Below are 20,492 nucleotides of genomic sequence, written 5' to 3'. Positions count from 1 at the left end.
AGAGAGTCAGACTCAGGGCCTTGATCCCAGGACCCTGAGATCATGACCTGAGCCAAAGGCAGACGCTTAACTGACTGAGCCACCCAGGCGCCCCATACAATTGATTTTTATATATAGTTCTTGTATCTTGAAATCTTGAAAGACTTGCTTATTAGTTATAGTAGGCTTTTTTGTTGATTCCATTGGATTTTCTACATAGATGATCATGTCATGTCTAATTAAAGAAGTATTCCTTCTTTTTTTCAATTAGGATGCCTGTTACTTCTTTGCTTTGCCTGTTTGCACTAACATTTCCAATACGATGTTGAATAGAAGTGGTAAGAGCAGAATTCTTGTCTTGTTTCTGATTTTAGGGAGAAAGATTCACTTTCACCATTAAGTATGATGCTAGATGTAGGTGTTCGAAAACATTCTTTACAGATCAAAGATGTTTTGAGCTTTGCACAGTGGCAGTATCATAGCCAGTGAGGTTCGTCTGAGGTGTGATTATTGCTAATTGAAAGCTCTTCACAGATCAAAGAGGTTTCTGTCTGTCACCAGTTTGCTAAGACCTTTTATCAGGAATGGGTGTTGGCTAGAATGTAGTTCAATATATGCAGGTGTATTATGTATCACCTAGAGTCTTATGTGCCAACTTGGGCATTTACATCACCTAATAGGGTTTAAATGGGAAACTTAGGTCAAATTTCAAAGAACCGAGTTCTGAGAAAAGTTTTGCCTGTACATTCCAATTATTAGTTGAGAATTTCCTATATTAATGTTTAATTTTTAAAGGAAATATCACATAAACATCAGCAATAACTGAGTCTTAAGATGGGCCTGATAAAATAAAAACTCATTCTCTGCATCTGGTGTTTTCAGGGCAACATACATTACTCATGCCAATGACATATGAATGTTTTCTTAGAAAAACACAGAGGGTGCATCTATTAGCTATCCCAGTGCAGGTGTTAGCAGCCTATGGCATGTGATCTCAAGTTGGTTCAGTTTGCCAAGGTGATTCTCAATTTCACAGATTTCTAGTCACGGGCAGAGGCTACTCTCTGCTATGGAGGGTGACTTGTTCCCACCAACTGTGTGAGAAGAAACCACAAGTGGGAAGTAGTTGGTCCTCGTGGCTGCTGAATATCCTTTTACTGTGTTTTAATTTCTCTCTCCCTGCCTCCAGAATCCTGAGGGCGTCTTGTTCTCACTGCCACTCACCTCAGTATCTGCCCTCTAGTGTCCTACAAATTCCACTCACTATCCTATTAGGATCAAGTTATAGAAATGAAATACCCTCTCTCCTTAATTCAGCCAGCATTTTATCTTATACATTTAAGAGGAAAATTTCTAAGGAAATAAAAAACCAAAACCAATGAAAAAGCATTTCTTCAGAATACAAGTGTCTTATTTTAATATAATTAAAATATTTACCTGAAAGTTTGTTTGAATAATATAGTTTACTGGATTCATGTACTGCTTCCCATGAACAACACCCCCTGCCCCACATTTCAATCATGTCAGGAATAACTCCTCCCCAAACTTCCCACTTCTTTTTCCATTCCCAGTCACCCTTTCCTTCGTCCTCTCACTTTTCTTTGGATAGCAGGGGTGACAGCACTATGGTCAAAAATAAATTGCTCAGTTCATGTCTGGGACCAATACATTTCATTTACTCATTTCATAAACACTTATTTACCTCTGTGATGTGCCTTGAATTACGTCATTGTAGAAGATAATGTTCCTGCCTTTGTGAAATTTACACTCTAGTGAGGGATACCAATAATAAGTCAGGTAAACACATAAATCTATAATTCTAGTTAGTCATAATAGTATAACAAAGAATAAGGGAGAAAAAATTTGTCATTATGTGTGGTGATGTTAATTAGACTTATTGTGGTGATGATTTTGCAATATATATATATATATATATATATATATATATATATATATATATACATACATACATACATACATTGTATAGCTGAAACTAACATAATGTTGTATGTCAACTGTCCCTCAATAAAACATGAATATATGAGTATAGAAAATGTTAGCATAGAATAGGGGGTAATTTACATGAGATGGTTAGAGAATGCCTTTGTTAGGGGGTGATCTTTCAAAGTCAGAAAATATTTCATGCAAAGTTCTAGGGGAACCAAGTCCCATAAGTACAGGTAAAAGTTTGGGATTTTCAAAGAATATGAAATAGTTTATTTGGCTATCCAGAAGGTAGATGGTATATGAGGCTGGAGAGGTAGGCAGGATCAGATCATCTAGAACATTCTAGGCCACAATAAATAGTGTTTTATCTGAACTCCTGGGAAAGCCTGCTCAGTAATATAGAGGAAGGCTTAATAAAAAATCTCATCTTAATAAAATCCTTACCACTTCATAAGCTCTTCTTGGAACAACTTATTACATACACCTTTATTTATATGTTCCTTTATTATACTATATTCCACCTTGTTCCATTAAGGATCTGACATACCAAAAGAAAAATGCAATAAAAGAAAGAATAAGAGAAATATGAACTTGGAAAGAAAAAAATAGAATGATAGTTTTTGGTTAAGATCTTATGCATATCAAGCCTCTAAATGTGTTATGAAGAATGGGAAAACAAAGTGAGAAATGGGGAAACATTATCTGTTACATGATTTTTATTAAGGGTAAAAAGAAAACAGTGGGTTCACCGGGAAAGCTAAATTAATGGCTTTTAGTCCTATAATAATTTCTTTCATGGGGATTCGTACTAGGGAAACTAAGAAGTACAGTGAAAATTGGTCACCCAAAGTATGTGATGCAGATAGATAGCTGATAGACAGATGGAAAGATGATAGATAGGTAGAGATATACATAGATATACTCTGGTTCAATATAACTGCTTCTTATAACGTTTCTCAGCAAGATTCAAAGGCATTATATAGAAGTACAACTCAAGAGAGGCAATTCTTCCCAGATCTAATAATTTTGATCCATATATTAGCTTTCTGATGTTCTGCCTTAATCCAAAAGTTGACCCAGAATATCCCAAGAATAAAATTTAGAGCTAATTGCATGTTCACCCAAAGCAAAGATTAATAACCCCTTATTTGGATATGAAATTTCTCTTCTGTGATATAGAAGTTGAGTTTCAAGGACTATTCACAAGAATGGAAGGAACTGTTGATATCACAATATGTCTTAAGAAGTTTATTAGATTCTTTCTCCTCTGGAAGTAATTTCCCAGCTAATGTAGGATTTCATTTCTTTCTGCCACATATATATATATTTTTAAATACAAACTGAGGGTTGTTGGAGTGGTGGGGGGTGGGAGGGATGGGATGGCTGGGTGATAGACATTGGGGAGGGTATGTGCTATGGTGAGTGCTGTGAATTGTGCAAGACTGTTGAATCACAGATCTGTATCTCCGAAACAATACATTACATGTTAAAAAAAAATAGGAGGAGGAGAAGAATGGGGGGGGGATTCGGAGAGGGAGACAAACAATGAGAGACTATGGACTCTGAGAAACAAACTGAGGATTCTAGAGGGGAGGGGGGGTGGGGGGATGGGTTAGCCTGGTGATGGGTATTAAAGAGGGCACATACTGCATGGAGCACTGGGTGTTATACGCAAACAATGAAGCATGGAACACTACATCAAAAACTAATGATGTAATGTATGGTGATTAACATAACATAATAATAATAAAAGAAGAAACTTGTAAATAAAGCAGACAAAACTTAAAAAAAATTAAAAATAATAAAGTAATGGTGCTTTTGAGATACCACCTTACAATAGTTAGAATGGCAAAAATTAAAAAAATAGGAAACAACAAATGTTGGAAAGGATGTGGAGAAAGGGGAACCCTCTTACACTGTTTGTGGGAATGCAAGTTGGTACAGCCACTTTGGAAAACAGTATGGAGGTTCCTCAAAATGTTAAAAATAGAGCTACCCTATTGTAGCTCTATTTGACCCAGCAATTGCACTACTGGGTATTTACCCGAAAGATACAGATGTAGTGAAAAGAAGGGCCACATGCACCCTAGTGTTCATAGCAGCAATGTTCACAATAGCCAAACTGTGGAAGGAGCAGAGATGCCCTTCAACAGATGAATAGATAAAGAAGTTGTGGTTCATATATACAATGGAATATTACTCAGCCATCAGAAAGGATGAATACCCACCATTTGCATTGACATGGATGGAACTGGAGGGGATTATGCTAAGTGAAATAAGTCAAGCAGAGAAAGGCAATTATCGTATGGTTTCACTCATATGTGGAACATAAGGAATAGCATGGAGGACATTGGGGAAGGAAGGGAAAACTGAAGGGAGGGAAATCAGAGAGGGTGACGAACCATGAGAGCCCCAGGAAACAATCTGAGGGTTTCAGAGGGGAGGGGGGTGGATGGATGGATTAGCCCGGTGATGGGTATTAAGGAGGGTAGGTGTTGCAATGAGCACTGGGTGTTATACACAAATGATGAATCCTGGAACACTACATCAAAAACTAATGATGTACTGTATGGTGACTAACATAACATAATAAATAAATAAATTGAAATTGGAAATTAAAAAAATAAAGCAGTGGTTCTATAAGATCATTTGTGGATTGGTGCTGGTCAGGTGCACCAGAACAACCTGAGAACATTAAAATAAGGATTTCCAGGGGTCCACTTCAAGATTCTGATTTAGATTTGGAGAAAAACTGAGAATCTGTTCTTTTAAAAAGTTCCCTAAGTAATTATGAAACAGGTTTGGTCTTTGTCAGTCTTTTGGATGTCAATTAAATAAAAAATTTGGCTCTATTATGGTTGGATTCTCACTAATTACTTTTTATTTGAGCTGCAAAAACACAGGGACTGTGTTAATAATCACAGATAAATGAACAAGCTGGTATTGGAGGTCAGGATAGAAGAAGAGTCTAAAGTCCAGACATCCAGGTCATTTATTCAAATTATGATCTATGAAATCCTGATTTGAGGGCAGAGTATGATTTAATTTGGCATACTGTTGTCCATTATGTAACAAGGCAAGAATAGATGAATTTGAGTCTGTGTTTCAAGGGGCAAATGAATAAACACCTACTTTTTAGGTGGGAATGGAAATGGGGAAAATAATTAATTCTGATTTTTGACCAGCTCATGAGCTCTCATTTGCTTTGACTAATTTCTGTGCACATATGAATTTTTCTCAAGGCAGCTTTCATGTCTTTGTTTCGGAGACTGTAGATCAGTGGGTTTATAAGTGGGGTCACTGAAGAGTAGAACAAGGTTACAATCTTCTGTATCCCACCTGGATTTCCAGAGGTTGGGCTGATGTACATCACCATGATGGATCCACAGAAGAGAGACACCACAGCCAGGTGGGAACCACAGGTGGAGAAGGCCTTATGTCGGCCAGCTGCTGAAGGGACATGCAACACTGCTCTAAGAACCAGGGTGTAGGACCCAAGGATGAAGAAGAAAGTGATAAGATAATAAAAGAGCTCAGTATAGAACAGGAAAGCTCAATTCCAGGGGCAGGAATGCAGGACAGAGCCAGAAGAGGACCAGGGTCACAGACAAAGTGGTCAATGGTATTGGGGCCACAAAAGGGGAGTTGTGTGATAAAATAGGTAGGGATTGGATAGCAGAGGAAAGCTGTGACCCAACACAGGGCCACCAGGTTCATGCAGAGATGGCTGTTCATGATGACAGGATACTGGAGAGGCTGGCAGATGGCCAAGTACTGATCAAAAGCCATGAAGGGCAGTAAGAGGGTCTCAGTGATGCCCATGGAGAAGAAGAAGAAGAACTGGAAGAAGCAAGCTGTAAAAGAGATGGTTTTGGTCTCAGATAGGAAGTTCTTTAACATATTGGGAACAGTCATGTTGATGTAACAGATCTCCAGGAGTGAGAAGTTGGCCAGCAGGATGTACATGAGGGTGTGAAGCCTGCGATCCAGCTTCACTGCACAGACAATGGTCCCATTCCCCATCAGTGTCAGGATGTAGGACACAAAGAACAGCATGAAGAGGATGACCTGAACCTCCCTGGAGCACGGAAAACTCAGGAGTGTGAATTCAGTCACTGTGCTGACTCCTGACATATTCATGGCTTCCTAAGGGATGCAGAAGAAGGGTGACAATGACAAAGATGGCCTTATTCTTTCATCCTCAGGATTATTTCCTTTGTGGAGATTCCCTAGCTCCCTCAGATTCTATTATTCCATTAAATAAATAATATAACTATACTGCTGAAGACTATGAACTTTGGAGAGTTCTTGGTATGCTCAGACTTTGAATATTTGTATTCTCTCATTTCTCTTTCAGAATTTTCTCACGGTAAAAGACAGGATGTTATGCGATAAGCAGCTTGGAGAAGGTTAATGACAGTACTCACAAACGTAAGTAGGTATGAAAATCATGTATTTGTATCTATAGATTAAGAGATATAGACCCTTGATATTGGACACAGAATTTCAATTACTTAAATCTTTGGAATTAGAGACACAAATGTTAGGCATCCGAAGAGGGAGAAAGGTAACCACACACTGAAATCTTTATGCATTTCACTGTTATTCTGGATCAGTATTGGTGTCTTAAGGTCATCTGACAACTGAGACAAAAAGCATCAGATGTACCATCCATTCTTCAGTATTCATCATGGTTTGTTAACTCAGTAAAAATTTGAACTCCCAGACATCTACATAATGGCTTTCATATCAGTTCCGTCTTCTACATGTTGAATTAAAATACTTCTGTAAAACCTTGGTCTAGGTTAAATCGCTACTTATAGGTAGAAAAACTGAGCAATGTATCTGGTATATTATTTAAGGATTTTTGAGGGCTTTGCCTGAAGTGTCACAAAGTGTCCTAGAAAGGCCTCTATTCTTCTGGTTTATGGATAGATGCTGAGGCTCACTAATGTCAGATACTCCCAAGCAGAGGCCTCTGGGAACCAAGAACTGTGCTGGGAGCCATAAACTGTCCCACTGGACAAAGATTCCCTTTCTAATTCCTCACCCCCTCTGTCACCCTATCTTACTCTAGATGTGGAGGTTGGCATTGTGTTGGGGAGTTGAAGGAGAATCTTTGTGAAAGCTTCCTTGTGTGAGTTAGACTTAGATGTTGCGTGATTTCCATGGTGAGAAAAGCAAAGCAAAGCCTATGAAATTGCCTACAATTCTGATGTTAGTAGTCTGGTCTTAATTTATTAATTTATTTTAGGATCCCTTCCATTAATGAGGGACAGTCATCATTTGGGCCTAAATGACCCAAGTGACATGATTGAATGGTGATATTTATTCATAAAATATAAGTGCAGAATAGAGATCCAGATGCTTTTAATAAAAGTGTTCTAGCTAAGAATATTTATTAATGTATCAGTTATAAAATGCATTACTTTCCAGATTGCATAATGCCATAGCTTTAAGGATGATCTTGATGATTGCAATTAGTGACACAAGGGATCAGAGTAATTCAGAATTTTCCACATCACATTTTGCTGTAAGACTCCTCTTTGTGACTAGATCATGTTTGGCAAAACCAAGCTGTGAGTTCATTCCTCTGTAGCAGGAATTCACAGAAACCCAGAAGTGAGGAAACAATGAGGAAAGAGGTTTAAAAGGAGGAAGTATTTGTTGATTAATGTGTATGAGGATTGCAAGGGCTTTGTAAGCCATGTGGGAGTGAACCCACCACCGTGGAGTGCCCGGTCATGTTGTGCACCCCTCCTCAAGGTGCCTGATTATCTGCTCTGTGACAGAGCCAAACATGGCTAAAATCAGAGAGAGCTGAAGTGTTTTCTGCCCTGCTTTTCATAGCCACTTTGTCAGTCATTTCCAGATGTCACTTCACTAACATGCGATTTCCCCCAAAGACCTGGTTCTGACTGGATGCACCTCCTGGTTAATAAGGACGGACTTTTCATATTTCCCCATCCTCATCTCTCTCACTTGCCTGATTTCCAGCCCTCTTAGTTGTAAAGATGAATCTCCTTACATTCTTCATGTAACGTGAGGTGCTCTTGTTTCCACAACCACATAAAAGAAGGCAGAGCTAGAAGGCACACCTAAGAACTGTCCTATATTGTATGTCTTCTGAACCTACCTCCCTACGGATCTGGCAGGTCTGACTTGGAATCTTCTGTTTTCACTGCTGCAGAAGGCAGGCAGGAGGGAGGGTATGGCATCCTTGGCAGAGAGTAGCCCAAAGAGGGTGCTTACATAGCTGGACACACAATAGTGCTTTGGAGAGAAATTGGCGTATTTGTTGCACAACAGACACTTACCTATGTTTCTCTGAAATCTGTGTCTGATTCCTCCTAAGGGTTATAGTCTCCTATGAATTCCAAAAGTGAGAATTTATGAGAGGATTGTTATGTGCCCAATGTTCCCTTCCCTCAGGAGCCCCTTGATTGGCCTTTGGGACTCAGTTTCTCTAGTGGTGATCAGATAGATACTCTCATGCTATTCTTAGAACAGAGGTTTATTTTGTTGTTTGGACAGGTTCCTCTTTTGATGGTGCAATCACTATAGCAACACCAGTTGAGCTGGGACATGAACTTTTTATTTATTTTCTTGTTCCTTTACATTCAATTTTATTCATTTTTTGAGTCTGCTCCAAGTTTTAGATTCTCGTGTTTGTCAGTATCAGAGTCATGTCATCAGATTTCTCATTCTCATTCCTGTTGATGCACTCCATGGCTTGAAAGGGGTTATTCCTTCTTTATACTAACAAGTTTTCTCCCAGGTTCACTCTGTGCTTCTAATATGGCACTGATAAGTAAATTCCATTTCATGGTGAACAAGTCCCAGTAGTAGATAACATGGGGTAGGTGATGGAATGCCAAAGTTCTAGAAGACACCTCTCCATCTAGCCCATTAGGTTATTTCAGACTCTTTTAGCAGATGACCCTAAAGGTTGGCATGATTATTGAAATTTTCTTTCTTCTTTGAAGTGAGTTATTGCTGAGAGAGACTCAAACTTTCGGACCCTTTCATTTTTATTACTTTTATGTCTGTGTGTACGTATGTACATGGGTATGTGTGTACTTAGATGAGATATTTAATAATGTTTTTCTTCTGTTATTAGTTTGGAGCCATCTCTAACGAGACTGCACTCTCGTTAATAATTTATTATTGGCTACAAAGCATCAATTAGCAAAAAGTTTCATGAGGGTTTATGACTTGAAGTTTGCTCATTTTCTCAGCACCATTTCTGTAAGGTAGAAATGTTTTTTTTTTTTTCCTCTAAGTGGTAACAGCACTTTTTGAATCATGAAAATTGATGTCCTACTATGCGTTTAAGAGCCAGTTTTTTGAGTGATATACTCATTGAAAGCCTTTGATTTTTTTTACATTTTATTTATTTATTTATTTGGTTTTGGCTATCTTTTTCTTTTTTCTTTCTTTTTTTTTATTATGTTATGTTAATCACCATATATTACATCATTAGTTTTTGATGTAGTGTTCCATGATTCATTGTTTTCATGTAACACCCAGTTCTCCATGCAGTACGTGCTCTCTTTAATACCCATCACCAGGCTAACACAACCCCCCACTCCCCTCCCCTCTAGAACCCTCAGTTTGTTTCTCAGAATCCATAGTCTCTCATGGTTTCTCTCCCCCTCCGATATCCCCTCCTTCATTCTTCCCTTCCTGCTATCTTCTTCTTCTTCTTCTTTTTTTTTTTTTTAACATACAATGTATTATTTGTTTCAGAGGTACAGGTCTGTGATTCAACAGGCTTACACAATTCAGAGTGCTCACCATAGCACATACCCTCCCCAATGTCTATCACCCAGCCACCCCGTCCCTCCCACCCCCCACCACTCCAACAATCTTCAGTTTGTTTCCTAAGATTAAGAATTCCTCATATCAGTGAGGTCATATGATACATGTCTTTCTCTCATTGACTTATTTCGCTCAGCCCAATACGCTCCAGTTCCATCCATGTCATTGCAAATGGCAAGATTTCATTCCTTTTGATGCCTGCATAATATTCCATTATATATATATACACCACAATTTCTTTATCCATTCATCTGTCGATGGACACCTCGGCTCTTTCCACAGTTTAGCTATGGTGGACATTGCTGCTATAAATATCAGGGTGCACATACCCCTTCGGATCCCTACATTTGTATCTTTGGGGTAAATACCCAGTAGTGCAATTGCTGGATCATATGGTAGCTCTATTTTCAACTTTTTGAGGATCCTCCATACTGTTCTCCAGAGTGGCTGCACCAGCTTGCATTCCCACCAACAGTGAAGGAGGGTTCCCCTTTCTATGTATCCCTGCCAACATCTGTTGTTCCCTGACTTGTTAATTTTAGCCATTCTGACTGGTGTGAGGTGGTATCTCATTGAGGTTTTGATTTGGATTTCCCTGATGCCGAGTGATATTGAGCACTTTTTCATGTGTCTGTTGGCCATTTGGATGTCTTCTTTGCAGAAATGTCTCTTCATGTCTTCTGCCCATTTCTTGATTGGATCATTTGTTCTTTGGGTGTTGAGTTTGATAAGTTCTTTATAGATTTTGGATACTGGCCCTTTATCTGATAGGTCATTTGCAAATATCTTCTCCCATTCTGTTGGTTGTCTTTTGGTTTTGTTGACTGTTTCTTTTGCTGTGCAAAAGCTTTTTATCTTGATGATGTCTCAATAGTTCATTTTTGCCCTTGCTTCCCTTGCCTTTGGTGATGTTTCTAGGAAGAAGTTGCTGTGGCTGAGGTTGAAGAGGTTGCTGCCTGTGTTCTCCTTTAGGATTTTGATGGACTCCTGTCTCACATTTAGGTCTTTCAACCATTTGGAGTCTATTTTTGTGTGTGGTGTAAGGAAATGGTCCAGTTTCATTCTTCTGCATGTGGCTGTCCAATTTTCCCAATACCATTTGTTGAAGAGACTGTCTTTTTCCATTGGACATTCTTTCCTGCTTTGTTGAAAATTAGTTGACCATAGAGTTGAGGGTCCATTTCTGGGCTCTCTATTCTGTTCCATTGATCTATGTGTCTGTTTTTGTGCCAGTACCATGCTGTCTTGATGATGACAGCTTTGTAATAGAGCTGGAAGTCCGGAATTGTGATGCCGCCGGCTTTGCTTTTCTTTTTCAACATTCCTCTGGCTATGCGGGGTCTTTTCTGGTTCCATACAAATTTTAGGATTATTTGTTCCATTTCTTTGAAAAAAGTGGATGGTATTTTGATGGGGATTGCATTGAATGTGTAGATTGCTCTAGGTAGCATTGACATCTTCACAATAGTTGTTCTTCCAATCCATGAGCATGGAACGTTTTTCCATTTCTTTGTGTCTTCCTCAATTTCTTTCATGAGTATTGTATAGTTTTCTGAGTACAGATCCTTTGTCTCTTTGGTTAGATTTATTCCTAGGTATCTTATGGTTTTGGGTGCAATTGTAAATGGGATTGACTCCTTAATTTCTCTTTCTTCTGTCTTGTTGTTGGTGTATAGGAATGCCACTGACTTCTGTGCCTTGATTTTATATCCTGCCACTTTACTGAATTCCTGTATGAGTTCTGGCAGTTTTGGGGTGGAGTCTTTTGGGTTTTCCACATAAAGTATCATATCCTCTGCAAAGAGTGAGAGTTTGACTTCTTCTTCGCCAATTTGGATGCCTTTGATTTCTTTTTGTTGTCTGATTGCTGTGGCTAGGACTTCCAATACTATGTTGAATAGCAGTGGTGATAGTGGACATCCCTGCCGCGTTCCTGACCTTAGGGGGAAAGCTCTCAGTTTTTCCCCATTGAGAATGATATTCGCTGTAGGTTTTTCATAGATGGCTTTTATGATATTGAGGTATGTACCCTCGATCCCTATACTCTGAAGAGTTTTGATCAAGAAAGGATGCTGTACTTTGTCAAAAGCGTTTTCTGCATCTATTGAGAGGATCATATGATTCTTGTTCTTTCTTTTGTTAATGTATTGTATCACGTTGATTGATTTGCGGATGTTGAACCAACCTTGCAGCCCAGGGATAAATCCCACTTGGTCGTGGTGAATAATCCTTTTAATGTATTGTTGGATCCTATTGGCTAGTATTTTGGTGAGAATTTTTGCATCCATGTTTATCAGGGATATTGGTCTGTAATTCTCCTTTTGGATGGGGTCTTTGTCTGGTTTTGGGATCAAGGTAATGCTGGCCTCATAAAATGAGTTTGGAAGTTTTCCTTCCATTTCTATTTTTTGGAACACTTTCAGAAGAATAGGTATTAATTCTTCTTGAAATGTTTGGTAGAATTCCCCTGGGAAGCCATCTGGCCCTGGGCTTTTGTTTTTTGGGAGATTTTTGATGACTGCTTCAATTTCCTTAGTGGTTATAGGTCTGTTCAGGTTTTCTATTTCATCCTGGTTCAGTTTTGGTAGTTGATACATCTCTAGGAATGCCTCCATCTCTTCCAGGTTATCTAATTTGCTGGCATAGAGTTGCTCATAATATGTTCTTATAATTGTTTGTATTTCTTTGGTGTTGGTTGTGATCTCTCCTCTTTCATTCATGATTTTGTTGATTTGGGTCATTTCTCTTTTCTTTTTGATAAGTCTGGCCAGGGGTTTATCCATCTTGTTAATTCTTTCAAAGAACCAGCTCCCAGTTTCGTTGATCTGTTCTACTGTTCTTTTAGTTTCTATTTCATTGATTTCTGCTCTGATCTTTATTATTTCTCTTCTCCTGCTGGGTTTAGGCTTTATTTGCTGTTCTTTCTCCAGCTCCTTTAGGTGGAGGGTTAGGTTGTGTACTTAAGACCTTTCTTGTTTCTTGAGAAAGGCTTGTATTGCCATATACTTTCCTCTTAGGACTGCCTTTGCTGCATCCCAAAGATTTTGAATAGTTGTGTTTTCATTTTCATTGGTTTCCATGTATTTTTTTAATTCTTCTTTAATTTCCTGGTTGACCCATTCATTCTTCAGTAGGATGCTCTTTAGCCTCCATGTATTTGAGTTCTTTCCGACTTTCCTCTTGTGATTGAGGTCTAGTTTCAAAGCATTGTGGTCTGATAATCCCAATCTTTTGGTACCGGTTGAGACCTGATTTATGACCTAGGATGTGATCTATTCTGGAGAATGTTCCATGGGCACTAGAGAAGAATGTGTATTCCGTTGCTTTGGGGTGGAATGTTCTGAATATGTCTGTGAAGTCCATTTGGTCCAATGTGTCATGTAAAGTCTTTATTTCCTTGTTGATCTTTTGCTTAGACGGTCTGTCCATTTCAGTGAGGGGGGTGTTAAAGTCCCCCACTATTATTGTATTGTTGTCGATGTGTTTCTTTGCTTTTGTTATTAATTGCCTTATATAATTGGCTGCTCCCATGTTAGGGGCATAGATATTTACAATTGTTAGATCTTCTTGTTGGATAGATCCTTTAAGTATGATATAGTGTCCTTCCTCATCTCTTATTACAGTCTTTGGTTTAAAATCTAATTTGTCTGCTATAAGGATTGCCACCCCAGCTTTCTTTTGGTGTCCATTAACATGGTAAATGGTTTTCCACCCCCTCACTTTCAATCTGGGGGTGTCTTTGGTTCTAAAATGAGTCTCTTGCAGACAGCATATCGATGGGTCTTGTTTTTTAATCCAGTCTGATAGCCTGTGTCTTTTGATTGGGGCATTGAGCCCATTTACATTCAGGGTAACTACTGAAAGATAGGAATTTAGTGCCATTGTATTGCCTGTAAGGTGACTGTTACCGTATATTGTCTGTGTTCCTTTCTGGTCTATGTTGCTTTTAGGCTCTCTCTTTGCCTAGAGGACCCCTTTCAAGATTTCCTGTAGGGCTGGTTTTGTGTTTGCAAATTCCTTTAGTTTTTGTTTGTCCTGGAAGCTTTTTATCTCTCCTTCAATTTTCAATGACAGCCTAGCTGGATATAGTATTCTTGGCTGCATATTTTTCTCATTTAGTGCTCTGAATATATCCTGCCAGTCCTTTCTGGCCTGCCAGGTCTCTGTGGATAGGTCTGTTGCCAATCTAATGTTTCTACCCTTGTAGGTTACACATCTCTTCTCCCGAGCTGCTTTCAGGATTTTCTCTTTGTCTATGAGACTCGTAAGTTTTACTATTAGATGTCGGGGAGTTGACCTATTTTTATTGATTTTGAGAGGGGTTCTCTGTGCTTCCTGGATTTTCATGCCTGTTTCCCTCCCCAAATTAGGGAAGTTCTCTGCTATAATTTGCTCCATTATACCTTCTGCACCTCTCTCTCTTTCTTCTTCTTCTGGGATCCCAATTATTCTAATGTTGTTTCGTCTTATGGTATCGCTTATCTCTCGAATTCTGCCCTTGTGATCCAGTAGTTGTTTATCTCTCTTTTACTCAGCTTCTTTATTTTCCATCATTTCATCTTCTATATTACTGATTCTCTCTTCTGCCTCATTTACTCTAGCAGTTAGCGCCCCATTTTTGATTGCACCTCATTAATAGCCTTTTTGATTTCTACTTGGTTGGATTTTAGTTCTTTTACTTCTCCAGAAAGGGTTTCTCTAATAACTCCCATATTTTTTTCAAGCCCAGCTAGTATCTTTAAAGTGATGATTCTGAACTCTAGATCTGACATCGTACTAATGTCCGTATTGAGTAGGTCCCTGGCAGTCAGTACTACCTCTTGTTCTTTTTGTTGAGGTGATTTTTTCCATCTTGTCATTTTGTGCAGAGGAGAATAGATTAATGAGAGAACAAAATGCTAGCAGAGTAACAATGTCCCCAGAAAATATACTCTAAACAAATCAGAAAAGACCTGAAGCAGTGGGAAAAGAAAGGGAAAGAGAGAAAAAAGAGAAAGAAAAAAAAGAAAAAGATAAAGATAAAAACAAAAACAAACAAAACAAAACAACAACAACAAACAAACAAACAAAAAACCAGAATGTGATCAAATATGATCAGGCTGGTATATAGATCAGTGCCACGCACTAGATTTGGGGTGTATTTTGGTCTTTTAGAAGAAAGTGCCTCCCAAAATTTTAAAGAAAGAAAAACTTATATATGTACAAAAATAAGGGTTGATATGAGGAAGGGATGAAATATGACTGTAAAGATGGAAAGTATAAAAAATTTTATAAAAGGAATTGATAAGAAGTTGTTTGAAAAAAGAAAGAAGAGGATTTAAAAAAGAAAAAAAAAAGGGAGAGGATGTGATCAGGCAGGGGAATAGAAAACACCATATACTAGAGATTTAGGGTATATTTTAATCTGTTAGAAGAAACTATCTCAAAATTTTAAAGAGAGAACAACTTATATATATAAGCCAAAAATATGGGTAACTACTATGAAGGGATAGAATATGACTCTAAAAATGAAAAATAAAAAAATTTTTTTTAAAAAAGGGATTGATAAGATGTTGGTTGAAAAAGGGAAAAAGAAAAATTCAAAAAGAAAAAAAAGAAAAAAGTTAAAAATAATTAACTTTGAAAGACTAAAGAATCATGGTAAAAAAGCCATGATTTCTATGTGCAGGAGTCCCCTAGCGCTGGAGTTCTGCCGTTCTCATTGATCGGTAAACTTGGTCTTGGCCGGCTGTTCTCGCTGATCTTCTGGGGAGGGGCCTGTTGCCGTGGTTTCCAAATGTCTCTGCCGGAGGCGGAATTGCCCCGCCCTTGCCCCCTCCCAGCTAAGTATCTGCTCGGCTTTGCTCTCCAGGCTTTTGTTCCCTGCAAGCTTTCCATATAGCTTTGGAGGCGGAGATGGCGGCCTCCCAATCTCCGTCCCAGAGGAGCCGAGAACTTGGGCCCCGCTCCTCAATGAGCCCCCAGAGAAAAGCCGTCAGTCACTCCCGTCTCCCCGGTCTCCGGCCGCACTCCGTGCTCACCTGGCCTGTGACCGCGTGTTTCTGTCTCTGGCACCCGACCCCGTGTGCAGTCTCCAAACCCAGCAGATCCCTGCGGTGCACTCCCGCGCGGCTCCTCCCGGGGGAGGAAGGGGAGTCTCCCCGGATCTGCCACTTGTTGGGTCCCTGCTGGAGGAGCAGGGGCCCGACTGTGCCGCGGATCACGGTTTATGGGCACCCCGAGCTGAGGGCCCGCGCCTGGGCTCCGCCTCTGCAGCCGGCTTCCCTGCTCCGATACCTGTGAGCTCTGTCGCACTCAGGCACCCCCGGTCTTTCTGTGACCCCGAGGGTCCTGAGACCACACTGTCCCGGAGGGTTCCACCCCCCGCTTAGCCACCAGAGTGACGTCCCTCAGTGGAGCAGACTTTTAAAAGTTCCGATTTTTGCTCCGCGGCTCTATCACTTGCCAGAAGTGGCCGACGGAGGCCCCTCCCCCGCCGTCTATCCTCCCGAATATCGCCGCGGATTCACTTCTCCGCACTTCCTGCCTTCCAGAAAGTGGTTGCTTTTCTGTTCAGAGAGTTGTTGCTATTCCTTTCTTCGATCTCCTATTGGGTTTGTAGGTGTTCAGAATGGTTTGATCCCTATCCAGCTGAATTCCTGAGAGGAGACGAAATCCAGGTCTCCTACTCCTTCGCCATCTTGCACCACGCCCCTACACCTCATTCTTAAACAGTTATTTTGACTTTGTACTTAAAAAGCATTAAGATGTCAGGCCCTTTGTTTTATCACTAAAGTATATATATTTAAAATGAAAATTGAGGGAAAATGATATAAAATACATAGAAAATAAAAATGAACAGGTGGAAAAGGAAAGTTATGTGATGCCATTTTAAAAAATAGTAAACTGGCAGATTTTGCAAAGGAACTGAAATGTTATATAGCTAACATAAATGAAGGGGATTCTACAGAGGATAATTTGAATCAAATTAAAATAATTTAAATATTTTTAAAGCACATGTTACATTCCTTAGTTTAGATTGGGAACTGCTTAATTATCATTCAGTTATTTATGTACTCTCTTTTATTTTATATACTTGTGCTTCTAACTCAGTAGTGTAGGCTCCATATTTTACTTTAATTGCTGTCAATTCACATCTTTTGAAGCAAAATTCCCTGAGTTCAAACTTCTCTGGCACCTATATAGTATAATAGTAATTCTCAAAAGCCGGGCATTGTCTTTGTCACCCTAGAATCATCTGGGGATGTAAGTCTTTAATGGAAATTAATTAATGAATTAATGTATTTATTTAGGGTTGTGCCTTCTTATCATGATCTGCTAAGCTTCTATAATAATATAGTTAAATAGGGAAAATTTGTGGACCTCATGATGCTGGCTGAAATGATAGTGTAGGCAATAAAATATTTCAGTGCAGTTTAAGGGCGTAAACTCCTTCCTGAAGCTTATTAGCTGTACTAGAGTTAAAGGTGACCATTTAAGTTGTATAATGATTCATTTCTATCTCCTTTTCTCATAGGCTAAAATAAGAAGAAAAAGCCCTGGAGAAAATATTTAAAGTAAAGTAATACTTAAAGTAATGTTACCAGTAGTGTTTTTCTATTTGTCTTCCAACAGAGCTATCTTGAAAAAAAAATTCATGTTCACTAAATATTAATATTCCATTTTATTCTCTACTTATAATACCACCTAGTTCTGATGAGAAATTGAGGTATTATGGAGGCCTGAATAAAATAGAAGACTCTTAATATGTAGTTCTGATTACGTTTGTGTACATGTTAGGTTAGAGAGAAATTAATGTTTTGCCTAACAATAATACTGCTATCACTCATGAATTCATCCTCCTGGGTTTCCTATGTAGTCAAGAGGTAGAAATTCTCCTTTTTGTTTTGTCCTCCATCATCTACATCTTGACTTTGTTGGACAACAGTGCTATTATCTGGGCTATGTGGTGGAACCAGCAACTCCACACTCCTATGTATACTTTATTACCCAACTTCTCTTTCCTGGAGATCTGCTCATCAATTTCAGTGTGCCCAACATGTTGTTCAACTTCCTATCCAAGACCAAGACCATCTCCTATAATGGCTGCATCTTACAGTTCTACATCTTCCTCTCTCTTTGTGTCACAGAACTTTCTTCCTGGCCCTCATAGCATTTTTTTTTTTCATAACAATTCTGTTTATTAACATTATACGCACATTCAGGTATAAATGTGAACATCTTATACATTGTTTACCGAGTAGTTTGAATGACGGTTTACTATATGGAAATTTTTTATATTTATCAGTGGATTTGGGATAATTTTCCATAATGAATAGACTGTACATAAACCAAATGTAAAACCTTTTAAAATGCAGATGGAAATTCATACAAATGCATACAAGCTTGAGAAAAGGACAGTTAAAACATCTTATGAGTAATACTTTGCCCTTAAATATCATCACACAGCAACTGAAAAGTGAGTAAAGTTTAGATGTGACTTTTTGAATTGATTTCTTATTTAGTATAGCAACTACATCTTCATTCAATGAGTAATAAGCACTGGGTATTATACCAGGGGCTGGAAAAACAAAGATGAGTAAGTGTAGTCCCCGACTTCTAGACATTCGTAGGCTAGTTGGGCAAACAGGCAAGTAGACACTATAATTGGATTTTAATGTGGTAAATGGAATTACAACACAATATGCAAGGTCAGTGTCAGCAGAGAGCAGATTGTTGCCAAGTGAGATTGGGGAGCAGGACAGGAGAGGATGTTTCATAAAGGAAGAAGGAGATGGCATTGAAACAGGGGCTCAAAGGATGTATAGAAATTCAAGATGTAGACAAAGCAGCAAAGGAGAAAGTGTAAAGTCTGTGAGGACTCTTGAGAGCCATGAGCTGTTTGGTACCTGGAACACAGGATGTGTGGGTAGGTGAGTGATGAGTTGAGGCGCTATAAGCAGCCCCAAGCCATTGCAAAGGGCCACATGGCCATCATAGCATTTGATAAATATGTTGCCATCTGCCATCCAATGCATTATTCTACCATAATGACCAGGAAAATCTGTGGAACCCTTGTGTCTGCTTGTTGGGTGGGTGGCTTCCTCTGGTTGGTGACCCCAGCCACGCTTATCTTCCAAGTTCCGTTTTGTGGTTCAAATGTCATTGATCACTACCTCTGTGATCTTGGGGCAATGCTGGCCATATATGTGTACCTGTCCCCAAGACAGTGCTGACTTGTAGCATTTTCAGTGCTGTGATAACATTTATCACTTTGTTCTACATCCTTGTGCCCTACATACTGGTCCTTCGAGCTGTGGTTCAGGTTCCCAAAAGTTCAAGGAGGAAAAAAGCCTTCTTCATGGGTGCTTCCCACCTGATAGTGGTGTCCCTATTTTATGGCTCAATCATGGTGATGTATGTAAGCCCGGGGCAGCTAATCAGCCTGGTATGCAGAAGTTCTTGACAATGTTCTACTCAATTGCAACTTCACTTTTAAACACTCTGATCTACAGCCTCAGGAATAAGGAGATGAAAATTGTCCTCGGGAAAGTTATGTGTGAAGTTTAGAAATAATTCCTGAATGGGAGACGGTTTGGTGAGATAAAATTCCTTTTGAGTCCTGTTGTAAAGAATCTAGAAAAATTATACTTAAAGTAAGGAAAGGTGCTAGATCTAGAATAAATATGTCCACATGAGAATTCTTGAAATACAAAGCTTGTCTTTATTCTGTATTGATTGAATGACTATGGGTAAGTTACTCAAATTGTTATTTGTCTGTTTTCCCAATTTTATTTTATTTTTATTTTATTTTTTATTTTTTAAAGATTTTATTTATTCATTTGACAGAGAGAGAGAGAGAGCACAAGTAGGCAGAGAGGCAGGCAGAGGGTGAGGGAGAAGCAGACTTTCCACTGAGCAGGGAGCCCAACGTGGGGCTCGATCCCAGGACCCCGGGATCATGACCCGAGCTGAAGGCAGCCGCTTAACCAACTGAGCCACCCAGGCGCCCCTGTTTTCCCAATTTTAATTGGAGACGATCTTAATAATCATGTCGGCATCATAGAGTGTTTGGGATTAAATGAGTTAATATATGGAAGCATTTAAAATAGTGCCTGGCCCTCAATAAATATTATATAATGTAATATATATTATTATCAATAACAATTATATCAAAATTTATTATCATTAGCTATAGTTGTCAAGTGCTTCAGTAGTTTTTTTTCCCCAAACTGTTAAATGATAATCCTATTGTATTTATATAAAGAAAAAAAGGGCCTATTTTTAAGGAAAAAATGTTTTGATTCTTGAAAAAATCTGTGTAAATGCAAATCAAAACAAAAATTATTTCTGCCCCACCACATAAATTTCCTTATATTATGAAAAGGATGATAATGATTTGTTAGACAAAGATTGATGAGGACTGTATTCTGGTTCCAACTCAGCAAATCAAAACTTTCATCCCCCAGTTTTTTTTTTTATTTTATTATGTTATGTTAGTCACCATACATTATATCATTAGTTTTTGATGTAGTGATCCACGATCCATTGTTTTCGAATAACACCCAGTGCTCCATGCAGTACGTGCCCTCCTTAATACCCATCACCGGGCTAACCAATCCCCCCTCCCCCCTCCCCTCTAAAACCCTGCTTGTTTCTCAGGTCCATAGTCTCTCATGGTTCATCTCTCCCTCCAATTCCCCCCCACCCCATTTTCCCTTCCTTCTCCTAATGTCCTCCATGTTATTCCTATGTTCCACAAATAA

The 20,492-nt window shown here is 39.0% G+C and overlaps 1 protein-coding gene and 2 pseudogenes across 1 annotated transcript; 2 read left to right on the top strand and 1 right to left on the bottom strand.

Moving 5' to 3' along the window:
* Positions 1 to 435: 435 nt before the first annotated feature.
* Positions 436 to 562, top strand: LOC123842683 (U4 spliceosomal RNA; annotated as a pseudogene).
* A 4,560-nt stretch (positions 563 to 5,122) lies between these two features.
* LOC123842220 (olfactory receptor 11H6-like) lies at positions 5,123 to 6,066 on the bottom strand. The gene is given in 2 exon segments (XM_045871604.2): positions 5,123 to 5,445; positions 5,448 to 6,066. Coding segments are annotated over 2 exon segments (942 nt in total).
* Positions 6,067 to 7,387: 1,321 nt separating this feature from the next.
* Positions 7,388 to 19,296, top strand: LOC135361655 (olfactory receptor 11G2-like; annotated as a pseudogene).
* Positions 19,297 to 20,492: the final 1,196 nt, after the last annotated feature.

The sequence above is a fragment of the Mirounga angustirostris genome, unplaced genomic scaffold (assembly GCF_029215605.1).
Source record: "Mirounga angustirostris isolate CCGP_5_RB_7025 unplaced genomic scaffold, mMirAng1.0.hap1 SCAF_9, whole genome shotgun sequence".
Taxonomy (NCBI): Eukaryota; Metazoa; Chordata; class Mammalia; order Carnivora; family Phocidae; genus Mirounga; species Mirounga angustirostris.
This window is presented reverse-complemented; position numbering and strand designations above follow the sequence as displayed.